Source organism: Erpetoichthys calabaricus, chromosome 8, assembly GCF_900747795.2.
Source record: "Erpetoichthys calabaricus chromosome 8, fErpCal1.3, whole genome shotgun sequence".
Taxonomy (NCBI): domain Eukaryota; kingdom Metazoa; phylum Chordata; class Cladistia; order Polypteriformes; family Polypteridae; genus Erpetoichthys; species Erpetoichthys calabaricus.
The window spans coordinates 110,588,975-110,607,147 of NC_041401.2; the positions used below are offsets into that span (position 1 = coordinate 110,588,975).

Consider the following 18,173-nt stretch of genomic DNA (forward strand, 5'->3'; position numbering starts at 1 on the left):
AGCAAATTTAAATATTAGTCGACAGCAATACTTTTGAATCTTGAGAAATCGCTCATGCTTCTGTGGGTGTTATTCATTATTCCTGTATTCTGACTTTCAAGTACAGTACATCCATTTATAATGTAATCATTCAGTAGACAGACGAATGTTGTAAGTCCTAACGAAATAGTCCACATCTCTTATGATTACAATCACTGATATGAGTCACTTTTAATCGTTAAAACATTTTGCAACATGTATAATTTTAAAGGTAATTTGCTGTAATTGTTTTAAAGATAGAATACTTAAATTAGTAACATTTTAAATAATAATTAAACCGGACATTCCGAGATTTAAAAATGTTTCGAAAGCAATTTGCTATTCTTTTCATGAACCCATTACTAAGTATTAATTCTTTAGAAATTGTTGCGTCGCTTAGTGTAATTTGCCTACGTGTTGTAGACTCTGATTAATCTGAATATAAAGTTGGCAAGGCGGAGGCACACAGATATGACACGGTCTTTTCTTTATATAGCGCCTTTAACAGCATGAAATTTTACAGTGCACGTTGAAAACGTATGTTGTAACACACACTATAAAGGAACAAGTGAATTTACGTGCTCTGACACAAAGCCTGAACTACAAGTGATATATGATCCCGTGCTATGGGCCACCGCTTTGTCAAAATAGCATATAAATTCAACAGTTCAATATTATGTTTGTAGGTTAAATATTATGATAGCATATATGTGTTCGTTTTTCAGAGATGGATATAATATTGAACTTATGAAGAGAGGGGAAATGCCTTTTAATTAGTATCAATACAGGTAGTTAGTGTTAGCTAACAAGTGACCAAAATGGACCCACGGCCCTAATTGTAATAGTGCTGTTCTTATTACCCTATTTCGGTCTGTTTATGGTTTTGTTTTTTTCGAAATCTGCATCAAATAATATTTATTGTGCTGACATTTCTGTTGGTTTTTTTTTTACCTGTAAAATGCACGCACGTGGAGTGGTGTCGCTCCCGTTTCTCTCGACTCCTGTCTCTTGTCTCGTTCTCTGGATGCCAGCTGGTGCGCCCCGCCAATCTCAGAAATCCGCATGCGCAGTCTTGTTAAGCCCGCCAGTATCAGTCTCGGCCTGTGCGAACACATGGAAGTGCCGTTCGTTTATTCGTATGAACAGTTGTCATGTGTGTCATTGTACTTTAAAAGGCATTAGTTTGAGAGTAAGTTTGCAATAAAATTCTAAAAAATACACTATCCCACTCAGCCTAATCAATAGGGGAAACGCTAACAGTAAAACGACTGTGACTTTAAGTAACTAAATTACAATTACAGATGCAATTTCATTGGTAAATCATAGGTAATTAATTCCCAATTAGGGAATGGTGGCTATAAAAATCTTATAAATTACACTTTGATATATGAGTTTTCAAAGCAACATAAGGCAACTGATGGTGTTCAGAGAGGTCAAATGGTTGCTGTCTGAAATACATGTGATTATTATTTTGTGGGAACAGTGCCACAAATTATTACAGCATATACCAAACATGGAAATTGGCAAAGAGAAATGGAAGCAAGTCGAACCTCAAAGGCAGAGGTAGATGGACATTTGAAAAGACATTTGCTACATGACACAGTACAGCCCTAAAAATTGCAGAGGAATTGAATCAGGACCTCTTTGACGCAGTCTCAACAAAAACCTTTCTGTGAGCTTCACAAAGCTGGAAATTATGACTGGGCTGCTATTTAGAAACCAAGGCCAGTGTTCAAAGATGAATAACCTGGTGTCTGAAGCACAAAACTTGAGCAATGGACTAAAGTAATACTGTATGGTCTGATGAGTAATTTTGCACCTAATTTCCTACATATGGACAAGTTTACTTTTGGAGAAAGCCAAAGGATGCTTTTAACCCACAATGTATGTTGCCAATTGTTAAACATGGTGAAGGATCTGTAATGGTATGGGGAACCATCTCATAGAAGTCATTCGATCTGATGATTGTTCTGCATGATTGTAAAAGAGCCCAGGGATATAAGGGCATTGTACAGGACCAGGCACACCCTATGGTGCAAACACTGTTCCCACATAATGTTCCTCTATTCCAGAATAATAGTACACAATGCTAACCTAATTCAGAAGAGGTTTCATGAACACCAGGAAGAACTCAAATGTCTTTTATGGCCTCCATAATCACCAGATCTAAACATCACTGAACCGGTATTGGATGTTTGGGAACAAAAAGTGTGAAGCAGATTTCTCTCTCCTTCATCCCTCATTGACCTGCAGGTTTTTCTTCTTAAAGAATGGTGCAATGTCCCACTAAACACAGTTTAGAACATGTAAGAAAGTATTGCTGGAAGTACTCCTGAATGTCATCAACCGTCTACTTTCTTACTAGACAACATTATGGAACTACTGTATAATAAGAAATAAATTACAATAATACTAGTATGAAAATAATATACTAAATTACAAGCACAAAAAGGTTTATGAGAGGTATTCCATGCTAAACCAATCTGTTACTGTCTTTTAAATACGTAAATGGAGTAGCAGACAAAAACAAAGCATATGACAAAAAAATCTTTTTGTCTGGTTCCACACCAAAGATTTATTTTAAAGCTGGAAACGATTGACATCAGAAGTAACTTACATAACTGGATTTCAAACAGCTTAATTGGCAGCAGACAAAAAGTACAGATAAGAGTAGAGTGGTCAGTGTTGGGTGAGGTGGTTAGTGGAGTTACTCAGAGAACCGGCCTTTCACAGTTACTTTTCTCATTTATGTTAATGACATAGATTCTGGTATAGTTATTAAACTTGTGAAATTTGCTGATGATAAGAAAATCAGAGGAATAGTAGATACTGAGGAGGCAGTAAAGCAATTCAGAAAGACAATCTTCAAAACTAGGTGAACATTTAGAAAATGCAGTTTAATGAAGAAAAATTCAAAGTGCTACAAATAAGGCAAAAAGTACATTATGGGAGACATTGTCTTATATGAAGCAACCTCTGAAAAGAATTTAGGAACCTATGTGGATACAAAATTTTCATGGTCTAGGCAATGTGCAGAACCAAGAAAAAGGTAAATAAACTGGTAAATTATATTGTAAAAACTGTTGAATATAAATTACGGGGAGTTATTCCCAGAGATTGTATAATGGCCTAATAATACCACATTTGGGGTACTGTGTGCAGGTCTGGTCACCTAACTACAAAAAAAAAACATAGTGGCACTTGAAGCACTTGCATCCCAGGACTAAAAGGCATGCCTTATCCTGACAGGCTCTATCTATCTATCTATCTATCTATCTATCTATCTATCTATCTATCTATCTATCTATCTATCTATCTATCTATCTATCTATCTATCTATTAACCTCTTTATTCTTGAGAAGAGAAAGCTGCATGGGAGCCTAACATAGGTCTTCAACATGTTCAAAGACAGTAATAATGTTGACCCAGCACAATTCTTTCTTTTAAATAGTGAGTCTCATATTGGAGGGCACTTGTGGAAATAAGGGTGAAGTGCATCTAAGAGTGAACCCAAGAACTGGTTTTTAACCCAAAGAGTCATGGGAATCTGGATCAAAATACTATGTCATGAAGCTGAAATGGAATTTTTGACAGCTTTTGAAATGTATCTGGGTTAGATACAGGATAACTTCGCTATTAGCTAACCAGACAAGAATGATAAAGTGACCGGTTTCATCTCATTTATTAAACTTCTTATGCTATGACTGAATGTGCTCTAATGACAGAGACTAGCTAAACTATTTATTAATTCCTTGATAATAATATGCTGTTAGTTATTTTCTGTAATTTAATCCATCCCTGTCAAAATTGACATACAGTATTATACAGTAGTACAGTATATGCAACTGGGTTAGTACCAAACAAAATGGCCTTTAAGCAGATAACATGTTTTCTAAATACCTATCCAACTATCCTATCAGGCCTTCATCTTCTGAATCAGTTTTTACCATTGATCCATAGAGGAACAATCCTTGAAGACACCAGCCAATTATAGGGCATATTCATGCACACTCATACCCACTCCAAACCAACAAAGAGTAACTTAATTACTCTAATGTGTGTGCCTTTGGGAATCAAATTTAACTCCCACAGTGCTGCCTGCTGTACTTATGCTGCCTGCATGCTAATCAGCATCTTTATTTTAACATTTTTCTGAAATATTCAGCCATTGTTAAAGGTAGCAATTATTGCATTTAAGGAGATAGTCTTTGATATGCATTTTAATCATTCATTCTTAAAAATAGAAAAAGGCATTTAACAATACCTGAAAGTGTTGAAGCATTAAAAATCAGAAATGCTGTTTTTTAAATTTAATGAATTTTAATTCTCTCTGTGATCCCCAGGATTAATCGTATTTTTGAATGGGCTGATTTTTTTCATTTATTTGTTTGTACAAATCTGTGTTTGATTGTTTTGTTATAACTTTTCTAAATAACAGGCAAATGTAACTTGTAGAGTCTGCATTAGTCTTTCGTGAATAATAGTAATAAGAAGAAGAAAGGGATACTGTTCTTTTGTTCTTAAGTGCTTAGAGCATTGGTTGCATTTTATTTATTTAGTTGAATTGGTTGAAGATTACGGTGGCACAGTGGTAGCAGTGCTCCTTCACAACAAGGAGACCATGCTTCATGTCATGGGTGCACCCTGATTGGAGTTTGCATGTTCTCCCTGTGTCTGCATGGGTTTCCTCCAAATACTGTTGTTTCTTTCCACAGTTCAAAAATGTGCAGGTTAGGTGCATTGGTGATGCTGAATTTGCCGATTATGTGTGTGTGTTCACCTTGTAATGGTCATTGCCCTATCCAGATGGTTGTTCCTCCCGGTGTTTGTTGAGATAGGCCCTGGCTTCCTCATGCCCCTTTTCTGAATGAGTGGATATAGAAAATGGATGGGTGAATGGCTGAAGATTTCCTAAAAATAAGGTAAAGTGAATAGTGGTGGAATGACCAATAACATGACAAACATCTCTCATCAATTCATGGTTATTATATGATGAATATTACTATTTATTGATACTATGCTCTAAAGGATGTGTTTTAGAGATTTGATGGTAGTAAGGATTACACGCTGCATTAAAATTTTGGATAGGCACAAATTGTAACAAAAATGTAGAAAATAAAATAATTTAAATACAAGAAAAACAAAAATAATTTCAGACCACATGTTCATTACATCTATCTGGTAGCATCTTTATGTCTATCCATAAATATATCACTGGATATATTGTACAATTGTCATTTCTTGTTCCCTTAGTGGATTTGTTTTTTCCATAATCAGTTATGAATACTTTGAAAATGGTGTTCCACAAAGTCCTGCTTATCTATTAGTTTCATATTAATTTCATATTTTAATTAATGAACAAATGACTGAATTTAGAAGAATTTTTTAAACATAGTAATTGTATTACTACTTCATTGACATAAATATGAGAACAAAAACTTGAGTTCTTTATAAAATTTAGTACTCTAATAGTAAATAACTATTAAGAAAATGAACAGCATGCTAGTGCAGTGGTTAGTGCTGATATCAGAAACCTTTGTGGTGTTTGCATGTTATTCCCAAGTATTTTTTTTCAGGTACTAAATATTCAACTCATATCCCCCAAATGAGAATGTAAGGTTAACTGTGTGTGTGTGTGTGCGTGTGTGTGTGTGCGTGTGTGTGTATGTGTGAGTGCCCACTTGATGGAGTGGCGTCATGACCAAGGCTGATTCTGAACTTGTGCTATAGTGTCTCCCACCACTCAGAAAAGGAAAAGACAGGTTCATAAAATAGGTAGATGATTTATCTGTAAAAGCATAAATGCAGCTGAAAAAGGTCCAGGAACAACAGGGTAACAAAGAAGATTCCATACAGGCCAATAATAATTTGAATCGATTGCAATTTTTCATTTGTTTGTATTTGAAAACTGGAAAGTACAGAAGCACTTTATTCTTATTCTTATTTTTAGCACCATAGAATGTTTTCCCCCCAAAGAATTTTTTGAGTAGGGTTATTTACTTTCACACTGCATCTCTGTACTGAGATATTTACATTTGGGTCATGAATTATTGAATGTATATTTAAAAATCATCACTCTTTATTTTAAACTTTTTAAATTCTTGCTCTTATGATAACAATTTAAGTGTTCAATTTATTTTAAAAATGACACGCACATGTGTGTGTGTGTGTGTGTGTGTGCAAATGTAAGTAACTTCAAAATGGCATGAAAATACTATATTTTAATCTCTTTCTTAAGATCTATTTTAAATTAATAATGATGATGTACTATAAATGCTGCCATCTAGTGTTTATTTGTGTCTTTACAGTAAAGTGGAATATCAATAGATTTATAGTGAGAAGTCAAGCAAAATGACACCTTTTATTGGCTAACTAAAAAGATGACAATATGTGAGTTTTCAAGGCAATTCAGGCTCCTTCATCAGGCAAGAAGGGTCCTGAGTTGCCTCGAAAGCTTTCACGTTGTAATTGTAATCTTTATAGTTAGCCAATAAAAGGTGTCATTTTGCTTGACTTCTCATTACATCCATAATGGCTAACACAGTACAACACCCTAGTACAATAGATTTATAGATATCATTAACATTTCATGGATGTTTTACCACTTCAGAGGTTTAAAAGGACACTTGTTTGTAAAGTGACCAAGTTGCTCCATGAGCTGAATATGGTATATATGGTGTGTAAGATTGGTGATAGATAGATAGATAGATAGATAGATAGATAGATAGATAGATAGATAGATAGATAGATAGATAGATAGATAGATAGATAGATAGATAGATAGATAGATAGATAGATAGATAGATAGATAGATAGATAGATATTTTATTAATCCCCAAGGGGAAATTCACGTACTCCAGCAGCAGCATACTGATAAAAACAATATTAATTAAAGAGTGATAAAAATGCAGTACAAGTTAAAAAATGCAAGGTGGAGAGTGTGAGGCAGGTATAACAGTCAATAACATTGTATAATGTTAACACCCATCGCTCCGCCACGTATGTCAAACTGTCCAGCTCCGTGCTTACAACAGAGCCTACCTTCCTCACCAGTTTGTCCAGGCGTGAGGCGCCCTTCTTCTTTATGCTGCCTCCCCAGCACACCACCGCGTAGAAGAGGGCGCCACAACCAACTGATAGAACATCTGCAGCATCTTATTGCAGATGTTGAAGGACGCCAGTCTTCTAAGGAAGTACAGCTGGCTCTGTCTTCTCTTACACAGAGAATCAGTATTGGCAGTCCAGTCCAGTTTATTTTCCAGCTGCACTCCCAGGTATTAATAGGTCCGTACCATTTGCACACAGTCACCTCTGATAATCACGGGGTCCGTGAGGGGCCTGGGCCTCCTAAAATCCACCACCAGCTCCTTGGTTTTGCTGGTGTTCAGTTGTAGTGGTTTGAGTCACACCATTTAACAAAGTCCTTGATTAGGTTCCTATACTCCTCCTCCTGTCCACTCCTGATGCAGCCCACGATAGCAGTGTCTTCAGCAAACTTTTGCACGTGGTAGGACTCCGAGTTGTATTGGAAGTCCAATGTATATAGGCTAAACAGGACCAGAGAAAGCACAGTCCCCTGAGGTGCTCCTGTGCTGCTGACCACAATGTCAGACCTGCAGCTCTCGAGATGCACATACTGAGGTCTGTCTGTAAGATAGTTCACGATCCATGCCACCAGCTATGAATCTACTCCCATCTCTGTCAGCTTGTCCCTAAGGAGCACAGGTTGGATGGTGTTGAAGGCACTAGAGAAGTCCAGAAACATAATTCTTACTGCACCACTGCCTCTGTCCAAGTGGGAGAGTGATCGGTGTAGCATGTAGATGATAGCATCCTCCGCTCCCACCTTCTCCTGGTATGCGAACTGCAGAGGGTCGAGGGCGTGGTGGACCTGTGACCTCAGGTGGTGAAGCAGTAGCCGCGCCATGGTCTTCATCACATGTGATGTCAGGGCGACAGGCCTGAAGTCATTCAGCTCACTAGGACGTGATACCTTTGGGACTGGGGTGATGCAAGATGTTTTCCAAAGCCTCAGGACTCTCCCCTGTTCCTGGCTCAGGTTGAAGATGTGCTGTAGAGGACTCCCCAGTTCCAATGCACAGTCCTTCAGCAGTCGTGGCGATACTCCATTTGGACCCACTGCTTTGCTGGCACGAAGCAATAGGCTTATATAGGCACCCGACCTGACACAGACTGGACACGGAGGCACTTGTAAAATAAATGAACTATTTATTTTCTTCCCCTGTGGGCGCACGTCTTCCCCATCTCCCACAGGCAATACACAGTCCCGAGCACAGCACACAAAGTAACACAAAACAAAACACTCTTTCTCTTCCTCCACCACTTCTCCCTGGCAACCTCGTCCTCCTCCTCCTGATTCTGGCTGCTGAGTGGTGGTCGCTGGTTCCTTTTATAGCCCACCCGGAAGTGCTCCAGGTGCTTGATCACCAAGTTCCGGATGCACTTCCAGGTGTGATGAATACACTGCCCATACGGGATCAGGTGTTGCAATTACAGCACCCCCTGGCGGTGCCTGCAGGACCCAACAGGGCTGCACCCAACTCCAATTCCCCTGGAGCCCTACGGGAAACCGAGGCACCACTCCAACCCAGGGGGGAGCGGCCATCTAGCGTCCAGGGGGAGGTAATGCACCCTCCAGGGCCTCTCCCTCTGAATATACAGTGAAAGGGGTCCCAGCCGGGCTGTCCACCACAGGTGGCATAGTGATATATACTACTCTCTCAGATCTCTAGAATCTTTGGTTTGATTTGCGACCCAGTCCACATTTACTTCCCACCTGGATTTTCTCCAAGTAGTTCAGTTTTCTTCCATTTCCAGATTTGCATGTTAGATTAACAGGATGCTTTAAAACAGCTGTAGACACGATTGTGCCAGTGATGAACTGGTGCCTTGTACTCATTGTTGCTGGAATGGGCTTCAACTGCTTAACTACCATGTAATGGAAATTCTAGTTTAGAAAATGAGTGAATGGGAAATACAAAACATTGTAATGCTGAATGGGTTAAACACCTTTAGGTGACACTGAATGTTTCCTATTTTCCGACAGACTTTCAATAAGCTATAAACATAGGGGTGCCATTGATTTTCTGATACTGTTTTGCTGACCACAAATCTGTTTCAAAAAAACTTTGAAGTGGAGGAAAGCTATCCATGATCACACCCAATGTGTTGGTAAGTGGGGAGAGTAAGTAAGTGTAAAAGAAACATGTTACACAGCTGCATATTTTAATTGTGTTCCTTTTCTTTTAATGCAGATTAAAAACATTAACAAAAATGACATTACAAAGATTTTGGATTTTTCTCCTATTTGGTGCTCTATGCAATGCTGAAACTAAATGCCCAGGTAAGTGCAATATTAAGAACAAAATATTTACATCTAATATACAAAAATAAATTTGGCATTAATACAATAATAGAGAATTACATGACTACAAAAAGAGACAAACAGTTGCTCCCTGGTCAAACTGACCTGTGCTTCCTTACCATATTGTACTTCTTAGTATATGTTTAAACAAAGCACAATATTTCTAGACTGTATGTGTGATTTGCAATGAACATAAGTTGACATCCGACTGTTCATGCCCCCAGTCCTCTTCTTTAAAAAGGGTCTTGCGTCAAGTGGCAGTGGGCAAGGGTCAAATGATGCTCTGTATTAGGGGTGTCAAACTCAGATGCTGGATGGCAACAGTGGATGCAAGTTTTCCTTCCAGCCACTTTCTTAATTAGAAATTGATTACTACTGCGAATGAAACAAACTTTGTGTTAATTTTAAGTGACTTGCTTTTTAATATTAAAACACTTTAAATTTTAGTTTTTCCATACTCAGTTATCTAAATAATGAGATTCAAAGGGAACCAACAGATGACTGGCTAAACTGATCCTGTTTTAACGTTTGTCAATCATTCAAGAACTGTTTCAATCAAATATTTGAAAAAATTAAAGTAAGGAGGTGAGAAATATTAATCTGCAGTGGTCCACAAAACATGTGGATTGTCCACTCAGAAAAAAAATTGGATATGTTTGCTTTGCAAGAATGAGTGTACTATGGAATAATATAATTTAATAATGTGTTTCATTAACAGCATAAATTTGTTTCTAATAACTGGTTGGAGATGAAATGGTGGCTCTTCATGACCTAAATCTGAGACCCCAGAGTTAGCTGGTCATAGGTTGGCTCTATTTATATCTCATTATTATTTGGTTAAGGAAACAAGAATAAATGAAGGGTTCTGAATCTTAAGCTAGTCATTTAAAAATATGACAGAAGTGTGTGTTCATTTAGCAGAAGTAATTACCACGTGTGAAAGTGGCTAGAAAGAAAAAGTGAATCCACTCAAGCCCGGTAGGACTTCAGATCTAGATGATGTCTGCTGGACATTTTTAACGAAATGCAGCTAATAAAAGAATAAATTAATGAATAAACATATTTGAAATTGTTTCTCCCAGGTTACTAATATCCCATTAATAATATTATCTTACAATTATTATGATAGCAATATTGCAATATTTAATGAAAAGATAAACACAGGTAATCCTGATGCTGTTTTCCTTTCTCTTGCTTCCTTCTAGATGTATTAGACTGTCCAATAGGCATACATTTTGTAATCGACACATCTGAAAGCATTGCCTTACAGTTTCTTCCACCGGGTGGCTTAGTGGCTCAGATCAAAACCTTCACTGAGCAATTTATCAAGAAGCTGGAAGCTGAGACATATAAAAATCACATACAGATTACCTTCGAGTTTGGTGGCTTGCACTTCTCAGACAGAGTGGAAATCTTCAGTGATATCACTAAAGATCCCAATGCTTTCATTTCTCGTCTCCGTGCTATTAACTACTTTGGAAGGGGAACATTCACAGATTGTGCTCTATCCAACATGACAGACAGTATGGTCAGGCACTCTTCCAAGGAAACCCGTGCTCGGTTTGCTGTGGTGATCACTGATGGACATGTTACAGGCAATCCATGTGGTGGCATCAAATTGAGAGCTGAAAGAGCCAGAGATGCAGGCATCCGATTATTTGCTGTTCCTGCCACTAACAATAAGTATGAGTCTGGCCTGAGAGAGATAGCCAACACTCCTGCTGAACTATATAGGAACAACTACTTGGCAATCACTGAAGCGGGTGAGATAAATATTGAGACCATCAACAGGATCATTCAAGTTATGGTAAGTCCTCAAAAATGAGAGTGTACATTAACTGATGAATCTGTACCATTACAATATGGGTTATTAATAGACTACAAATGATTACTTTTTTGTATTACACTATATATGTAAATAGCAGTAGCTGTTACTCTTAAGTGAATTTAAAGAGGCTAAAACCATTTGCACAGTGGCATATCAAACTTGACTCTAAGCAACTGCCTGATATTACACACATCAGAAACTAAATTCTAAAATGATTTCACAGCTACTATCACAAATAAAAGTATGCACAAACATTTTCAACCAGGTTGACTGAAATGAGATATTTTAGAAAAATCTTTATTTTTCACCTGATCTAATCTGTTCTCAGTTAAAATGTACCCAGAGAATAGGATCCCACCTGTGAGCAATGTCATCAAATGCCTGAATTGCTAGGTCACATATTTTGGAAATGTTCTAAACTCAAACCATTTTTGGCAAATTGTATTTCTCTTCAGTTGTCCTTGTATGTAACATCGCTCCTAATGCTTTAACAGCAATATCTGTAGTAATACTAGATGGGGAAAATATTGTCAAGTCAAGTCAAGTTGGGGAGCATGCACTAGTACAGTGTGTTGCCGCACCCACTACACGATGAAACAACTCGGGATCCCGGTTTGCAACCCCCCAGGAAGACATGCGGTCCAGTCCCACCCTCCAGAAATGACCCTCTATCTGCTGCAGCCAGGTGTTACGTGGGTGACCCCTTGGCCTGGTCCAGCCACTCAGCTCCCCAGCAATGAGGATCTTACGGGTCGGATCACCCTCGTGGAAACACACCACATGGCCGTAGTGGCGCAACTGACGCTCCCTCACAATGCAGGTAATGTGCCTCATTCGGGACTCCATGAGCAACCACTCATTCGACACAAAGTAAAACCAACGGTACCCAAGGATTTTCCGGAGAGACGCAGTACCAAAGGAGTTCAGTCTTCATCTCAGGTCACTGTATAGCGTCCATGTCTCACAACCATATAGAAAGACAGGAAGCACCAGGACTCTAAAGACTTGTACCTTCATTCTTTTGCATAGATATCGGGAGCGCCACACACCCCTTTCCAGCGACCTATAAAAATAAAAAACCAGGAAAATACTGTGCTATGAAAAATTTATTGTAATATTGTATCTCATAGTACTTGCATGAAAACTCATTTTGCTCAAATGGAAGAATCCTAATCCACCTTTAATAACACAGCAGGAAAGTGATATCCTATATTATTTTAAATCGAAGAAAATCAAATTACCTTTACGAGGCCCAGTTTAGAAGTATTCCAGAATTTGGCAAAATCCTTAATGTAATTCTACAGTAAGCGAGCCGAGCCTGTGCTGAACCTTTTTATTATATTTGCTGTTTTATTATATATGAAGAACAACATTAGATGGAGCTCTCTTGTTGTATAGTTAGATGGAGGTTGAGTGCTGAGCCTTATGGATTTTATTATAATACATATTGTACTTGCTATTTTCTTTTTTAGTTTTTTTGATTGAATTGCTTTTTATTTTTGAATTTAAATACATACCTAAATATATACATACATTCATACATAATCTCAAATAGAGAATTACATACATAGAGAAAATTAGACACATAAGTCAGCAAGTTACAGGTTTTCTTTTACCAGGATACTTCTCCTACTTTGTCACAAATGCTCTGAGAGCCAGAAGCGGAGATGTTTTCAGTTCTAGTGTTCCATTTAATTAGAGGGAATGAATAAACGTCATTTGGCTTTTTATACTCATTTGGCTTAAATACACAGTTGTGACAAAATATTAACATTAAGAGCCACAGGCAACTGCTGCAGCTCCTCCTATCTGAATTCACAAAACTTCACAAGAAGATTGGTCATAACTTACGCAAAACAGACACAGAGAAGTGACTATGTTATATACCTACAACAGTGTAGAAGTAAAGAAGGGCCAGTTTAAAAAAGGGATTTATCAAGAAGAACTTGGGAACAGATGGAGGCTGGTTGAGAATAAATTTCTTTACATATGGAAAAAGCTAACATAAAACAGATGTTACAAAACTCCACTTGACATTTTCTTGGATACAATATGTGACTAGGAATTGATGAGCTTGGCTGGTCAGAACTGTCTCCAGTCATCAGGAATGCTCTCTTGTCAACAGTTACATTAATTATTTCTTGTTTCTTATTACTTATTACAGTGTCTATGTTTATGTTATTACTTACAGAAATATAATGATTTTTTATATTGTACCTACTACATTATACAGGTAACAGTATAGGAATGAGACAGAATATGAAATAAGAATGCAAAATGAATAAGGATATTGTCCCACTTGTATGTCATAACACATTGGTTCCAGGAAGATAATCCGGTAATAAACATTTCTGCTTCAAAAAGCAACAAGCCAATTTGGATGAATCCATAAAATGGCTTTTAAACCAGCAGAAAATTAAAGAAAGAGAGAGACAAACAAAGACAGAGTGAGAGAAAGAAAGAGAGAGAGAGAGAGAGGTAGAGATGGGTGCATAACCTATGCTATTATTTGAAATACAAGGTCAATACATACTGAGGATGCATAGTTACACTGCAGTCCTGACAGTGATTACTAAGTAGTTGTAATGTAATTACACTGTAATTACTGTATAGATAATTATAGGTACTGTAATGTATAAAGTGGGAATATAGAAATATTATATATATATATTAATTATATTAGAAATAAATATTTATTGAATACTACACTCATTATTAAAATTACACAGTAATACATAATAATGATGCCTAATTACATCAAGTTTTGCATGTAATTTACTTGCTAAATCATTACAATGTAACTACACTGTAGTAAAATACACTTAGTGGTGACTACACAAGGTATAAAATAAGAATAAAAATATGTGCACAAGAATAAAAAATATGTGCGCCATAGTTTTCGTAGTAGTTTACAGTATAACAGTATAATAAAAAACACCTAAATTAGTGCCATTCTTGACGTGCATGTTTTATATTCCATGCATCTTTTCTATTTCAGATTTAAAATATGAAAATGAATGGCAGTATATTAGTAAATAGCAAGTTTGATCTTACGCTCTTACTGTCTACTACTGGTAGAATTACTACTGGTAATTCTCTGAGGTCTTATTTTTCTAAATTTAATTTCCTACTGCAGCAACACTCAAATATATGAGCCTTTTTAGTGGCACCAACTCATGCGTATTAGAAGCCATTCCCAACTGCTGCAAGCTTTTTTTAAAAATTTTGGCCGAACATTGTGAAACGCTGATTTGATTCATTAACAGGAGATAATTTAAACTACTGTACATATTCATCCATTAGGCCAATTACCATAAATTATCTATAGGAGGTAGTCATGCCCAATGAATTATGTATTTAAAGAAATACTTTAAATCTGATTTACATTGTCTTTCCAAATCGACAGAAAGAGCTCCATAAAATAACAGTAACCGGAATGTGTTGTTAGGTAAAGTTTGACATCTTCCTTTGACTGGTGTTGCATTCTTTTCAATTAAGTCTCCAACATGATCTCATGTTCATGAGTATGGCAAACTTATTCAGAATTCTAACACATACTGTAGGTAAGGGTCAGTGTCAGTCAATGGTATAGCCATATTATTAATTAAATATTTTTTATTTTTAACCTCTGAAAAATTGAGTGTAATGAGTGTATAAAAGGGAAATGTGAGCTTAAGTCCTAAAGTTGGTTTTACTTTGGTTTGGAAGGCTAATATTGCCTGTGACTTTAGCCCCCAGGAAACTACACAGAGTGTCATGCAGGTGAGGGTGTAGAAATACAGCTGCAGCCAATAGAGTAAATGATATTTTAGGTTCTCACGGTTGAAGTTATTAATCTATTGTGGATTATATATTTAAAAAAAAATAAAACCAAGCTGATTTGGCAGGAACATTTTGAAAGGGTATGCACCCAGTCAGAGATGTTAAAGTCTCCATTCACTACTGGTTGGATTAACTACTTTAAAATATTTTGATTTTAACTGCTTAACTGATTTTAATTTTGAATAAAACTGCTTGCCCCTCAGTTTGTAGGGGGTGGGGGCCTGGTTATTCCACTAAGTAAAACTTTATAGGTTTTCCTTTGAATTGATTTTCTCTTCTTACTCCAGGCTTTCTGATTCTGTTCTATTGTAGTAAATCAAATGCATTAAATTACTTGGAACAAGGGGTCACAAGAAATAAACAGTGATGTGTATTTTTGTTAAACCAGTAACATTGCTAAATTTAACTTTTCTATTCAGTGTAAAAATGATCATTTTATAAGTTTAATTATGAAACCAGTGGCAAAGTTTAATATGACATAGTTCTATACCAATAAATTATGTGACAAGGATTAACATGCTTTGTTAGGCTAAATGGCACGTTCCTGTCAAAACGGTTCTAATGTTCTCACATGTTAAGTTTTAAGGCAATGTCTAACCTGCAATAGTTTACTCTAACTGATTTGTACAAACCAGGTAGATCTCCTGCTTTGTAACCATTTTCCCTTTCACTTTACCTCCAGACACTGTATACTTAGAGGGTGATGCCACTGTATTCTATATCACTAAGCGTATTTACATCCTCTTGTCTAGAAGGTAAAAAAATTACGATAGCATAATCCAAGTACCCACAATTCATGTGGTTGAGACAACCTTGCCATCTGCTTTATGAAATATTAAATCTCTTGAAATGCATATTATTTTGTCAAAAGACTCCAACAATTTAGCTAATTGTAACAAGAAAGGATGCTCTCACAGCATTCATCCAACCCAAAATAATAGCAAGCAGGCTAGGTACACAAATGTAATGCTTTTATTAATAAAAATAAACCACAGGCAGAAAAACTGAACTAATAAAAGTACAAAGCAAACATACAAAACAGCCTGCAGCCATTCTGGATAGTCAATCTCTGGTCACTTCCAACATCTCTCTCTCTCTCTCTCTCTCTCTGTACTTTTCCCTCTGTCTTCCTCTCTTTAAATAAACTTTTTCCACAACTCGCTTCCTTTGGCTTTGACAATAAGGCAGCTTTAAAATCTATCCCATGGTCACTTCTATGCCCCGTAATTAGTTCCAGAGTCAGAATAGCCTCCCTTTTTCTCCAAGCTAGTTCTCCCTCTAGAAGTCCCGGGATCCCTATTCCTTTGAACCTTCTCTTGCCCTTAAGGAGCCATCTCTCCAAGGCTGCTCCTTTGGTGTGTGTTCTATTACAGAGAGAGAACAGATATGTTTCTTCCTCAGACTCTGCACTGTTTGTTACCAGCTGTGGCACTTCTTTCCTCCCTGGCTCTGCTCTACCATTATAGGCAAGGTAAGGTATCATCTTGATTTGTTGGGTTGCCTGCCCACTAGGACCTAGATGAGCACTGACTGTTTCCCTCCGGATCACCCTTGCAGTGCTTCAAAAGACCATGACACATGCTGGCAGTGCCTTTCATTGAATACTGAGATGATGGTCAGTCAGTGCATATTATCCTGTCTACAGACAACCTGTTTATCTGTCACGTTTCTTTTAAATGGAAATGAAAGTTGCATCCAAATCTCAAGAAATTTATAATAATGTGGCAAATTTCTAATATGATTTCTCCAAGTAAAGAATGACAAAAATGTACTTTAATGTGAAGCATCTGGTTCAGTTTGGCACGTTACATTACATGTATTGCATTTTACTGAAGAAAAACATGCTTTTCTGATTTTTGTTTGTGATCAGTTCAGGAGTTTAGGTTTACAATAATTTGCATATTTGCTTTTTACCAAGGTTGGGCCCCAGTGGTGCCTGTCCAGCAGCGTTTATTGCCTTTTTGTTACCATATTTGTATTTTAGTGGCCTAGTTTCAGGTTCTTACAATCAAAAAAATATACAAAATTGTGTTAACATTCTGATGGAAATCGTCTCATTTTGCCTGCTTCTGGGACTATCCAATGAATTTTTTGTAGCTTTTAAGAGTTATTAAAGCTGCATTCTGCAAGCTATTTCATTTTCATTTATCAAGATAGTACAAATAGAACCAGAGAAACATGTAAAATACAAATACCATACTTACTGTACGTGCTAGAATGATCATTTTAAACTGTCAATTAAATAATTGAAGAGAAGCAAGTCAGACATGTATGCTTGTAAAGAACAATCCAGGATAGATAGATACAACAAAGGTTCTGATATTTTAAGGGACATTGATAGTGAAATCATTATAAATTACAAAGAAGAAGGCAATTGGCAATCGAAAGATAGTATCATATTTCCAAACAAGACTATAATCTAACATAAATTCACATTACAATACATAAGAAAATCATTGCAGTAAATACAGAATGGTGTGAATATCTTATATTTTTAGAACAATGTGAGCCAGTATAGAATAACACAGTTTTATTGTAATAAACCATTAATTTTGATATCATTTATGCAGAGTTAATAATTGTTCTTCTGAATATATTTTTGTATACAAAACATGAATAGGATCAATATAAAAATGGCAATGAGACATGTACCACAAGCTGCTGACTTGCAATCAGACATGCTACCAACTGCCCTTACTATACCATTAAAACAGCCTGGGATCAGAAACCAAAGCACCTGCCGACGACAGATGATAATTCTAATTTAACAGAAGCAGTTTTATAGAAACTTTTACTCTATCAAAGAGACTCTATAAAACTCAGTGTATGTGCATAAGTGATTGTTTCCACATACTCTCCAAAATAGTGAGAAGGTTGCTAGAGATTGGATTGCTTCTCATCCACCGGAAATTTCTACTGCTTTTTTTGTAAAGTATTTCAGGAGGGTATCCCGTGCTGTTCATACACATTAGTAGGTTGTGGGCTTTGCCTTCCTGTATTGTTAGAATATGGCATTAGTGTGAATATATGCAATTTAGGATATTATATTCTTTGCCAAAACCCTAGAAATCCGTATTTTTCTTTTGTGTTTGGATGTTTTGTTTTGACAAAATGTGCTGA

The 18,173-nt window shown here is 36.8% G+C and overlaps 1 protein-coding gene across 1 annotated transcript in view; it reads left to right on the forward strand.

The window, feature by feature from the left end:
• The window catches only part of col6a2 (collagen, type VI, alpha 2), a 61,830-nt gene that overhangs the window by 666 nt on the left and 42,991 nt on the right, over positions 1–18,173 (forward strand). Inside the window, exons 2-3 of the mRNA XM_051930606.1 lie at positions 9,294–9,382; positions 10,609–11,210. Coding sequence (XP_051786566.1) covers positions 9,313–9,382; positions 10,609–11,210 — 672 coding nt within the window. The 5' untranslated portion in view covers positions 9,294–9,312. The remainder of the gene's footprint in view (positions 1–9,293; positions 9,383–10,608; positions 11,211–18,173) is intronic.